The sequence below is a fragment of the Talpa europaea genome, assembly GCF_964194135.1.
Source record: "Talpa europaea genome assembly, chromosome: 2".
Taxonomy (NCBI): Eukaryota; Metazoa; Chordata; class Mammalia; order Eulipotyphla; family Talpidae; genus Talpa; species Talpa europaea.
Genome location: NC_140068.1, coordinates 110,418,230 through 110,419,997, shown reverse-complemented (window position 1 = coordinate 110,419,997; position 1,768 = coordinate 110,418,230). Strand labels below are relative to the sequence as shown.

General features: G+C 40.7%; 1 protein-coding gene across 1 annotated transcript; it reads left to right on the top strand.

Moving 5' to 3' along the window:
• Positions 1–207: 207 nt before the first annotated feature.
• On the top strand, positions 208–1,495 carry LOC311188242 (protein DEK-like; the record flags this gene model as incomplete). The annotated part of the gene is given in 3 exon segments (XM_084259388.1): positions 208–912; positions 916–1,134; positions 1,136–1,495. Coding segments are annotated over 3 exon segments (1,284 nt in total).
• Between the last annotated feature and the right edge of the window lie 273 nt (positions 1,496–1,768).

Here is a 1,768-nt window from a genome sequence, read left to right as displayed (position 1 = left end):
GGAAAGATCACTTTTCCTTCAACAACCCATTAGTTTGTTGTAGGCTGTTTTTAAAATAACAAAAATAAATACTGTTAGATTTATAGGAAAGTTGCAAAGGTAGTGCAGAGTTTCTGTATGTGGTTTCCATATTTTTAACATCTTACACAACTACAGTGCATTTGTCCAGCTATTATAATATCATGTAGCCTATTTTCACTGCCTTAAATGTCTTCTGTGCTCCAAGGAAACAAAAGCAAATTAAACCAACGGAAGCACATCAAACAAAAAAGCTTCTACAGGGGCGGAGCGGAGGGGCCGCCGGCCGGGGCTGCCCGGAGGCAACTTGTGGATGGGTTTTCCCGCCGGTCCCCGGGCCCCCGAGTCCTGGGGCCGCCCCGTCCCGCCCGGAGGCCCCAGACGGCGGCTTCCTCCCGCCCGCAGGGCGCGCCCGCCCAGTCCGCGTCCAAGAAGGAACCCGAATTGCCGGACCCGAAAGAGGAAAGTGAGGACGAGGAGGAGGAAGAAAAAGAAAAGAGTCTCATTGTGGAAGGCAAGAGGGAAAAGAAGAAAGTAGAAAGGCTGACAGTGCAAGTCTCTTCTTCACAAAGAGAGCCATTTACAGTTGCACAAGGAAAGGGGCAAAATCTTTGTGAAATGGAAAGGATACATTTCTTTCTCAGTAAAAAGAAAACAGATGAATTTAGAAATCTGCATAAACTGCTTTACAGCAGACCAGGCACAGTGTCCTCGTTAAAGAAGAATGTGGGTCGGGTCAGTGGCTTTCCATTTGAAAAAGGAAGTATCCAATGTAAAAAGAAGGAAGAGATGTTGAAAAAAATTAGAAATTCCGTGTTAAAGAGCATCTGCGAAGTCCTTGATTTGGAGCGATCAGGTGTAAACAGTGAATTGGTGAAGAGGATCTTGAATTTCTGAATGCGTCCAAAGCCTTCTGGCAAACCATTACCAACATCTGAAAAAACTTCTAGCAAAAGCAACAAAAAGGAACGGAAGAGTTCTGGAATGGCAAGGAAAAGTAAACGAACCAAATGTCCTGAAATTCTGTCGGATGAATCTAGCAGTGATGAAGATGAAAAGAAAACCAAGACAGAGTCTTCAGATGATGAAGATAAAGAAAGTGAAGAGGAGCCACCAAAAAAAGACATCTAAAAAGGAGAAACCTAAACAGAAAGCCACTCCGAAAAGTAAAAAATCTGTAAAAAGTGCTAATGTAAAGAAGGCGGATAGCAGCACCACCAAGAAGAATCAAAACTGTTCCAAAAAAGAAAGTGAATCTGAGGATAGTTCAGATGATGAACCTTTAATTAAAAAATTGAAGAAACCTCCTACAGATGAAGAGTTGAAAGAAACGGTAAAGAAATTACTGGCCAACACTAACTGGGAGGAAGTCACAATGAAGCAGGTTTGCGAAGAGGTTTATGAAAATTATCCCGCTTATGATTTAACTGAAAGAAAAGATTTCATAAAAACAACTGTTAAAGAGCTAATTTCTTGAGAGACAGGACAGATGACTTGTTCCATGGATTTAAGGATCTGATTTATCCCATTATACCAGCAGAGAATGTATTTCCTTTTTTTAAATCCTTGCAAGCATTGTATTGGTTGAGCTCACTGCGGACCTTTTTATCTTGAGTGTTATGTAATTTGGGTTTGCCTTCTAAAATTGCATTTCTATGCAGTTTTTAGTTTAAAATTTTGCATGGCAGTACTTGTTCCTTACTTTTTTTTTTTTTTTTTGATAGGAAAGAACTTTAATACAATTAGGATG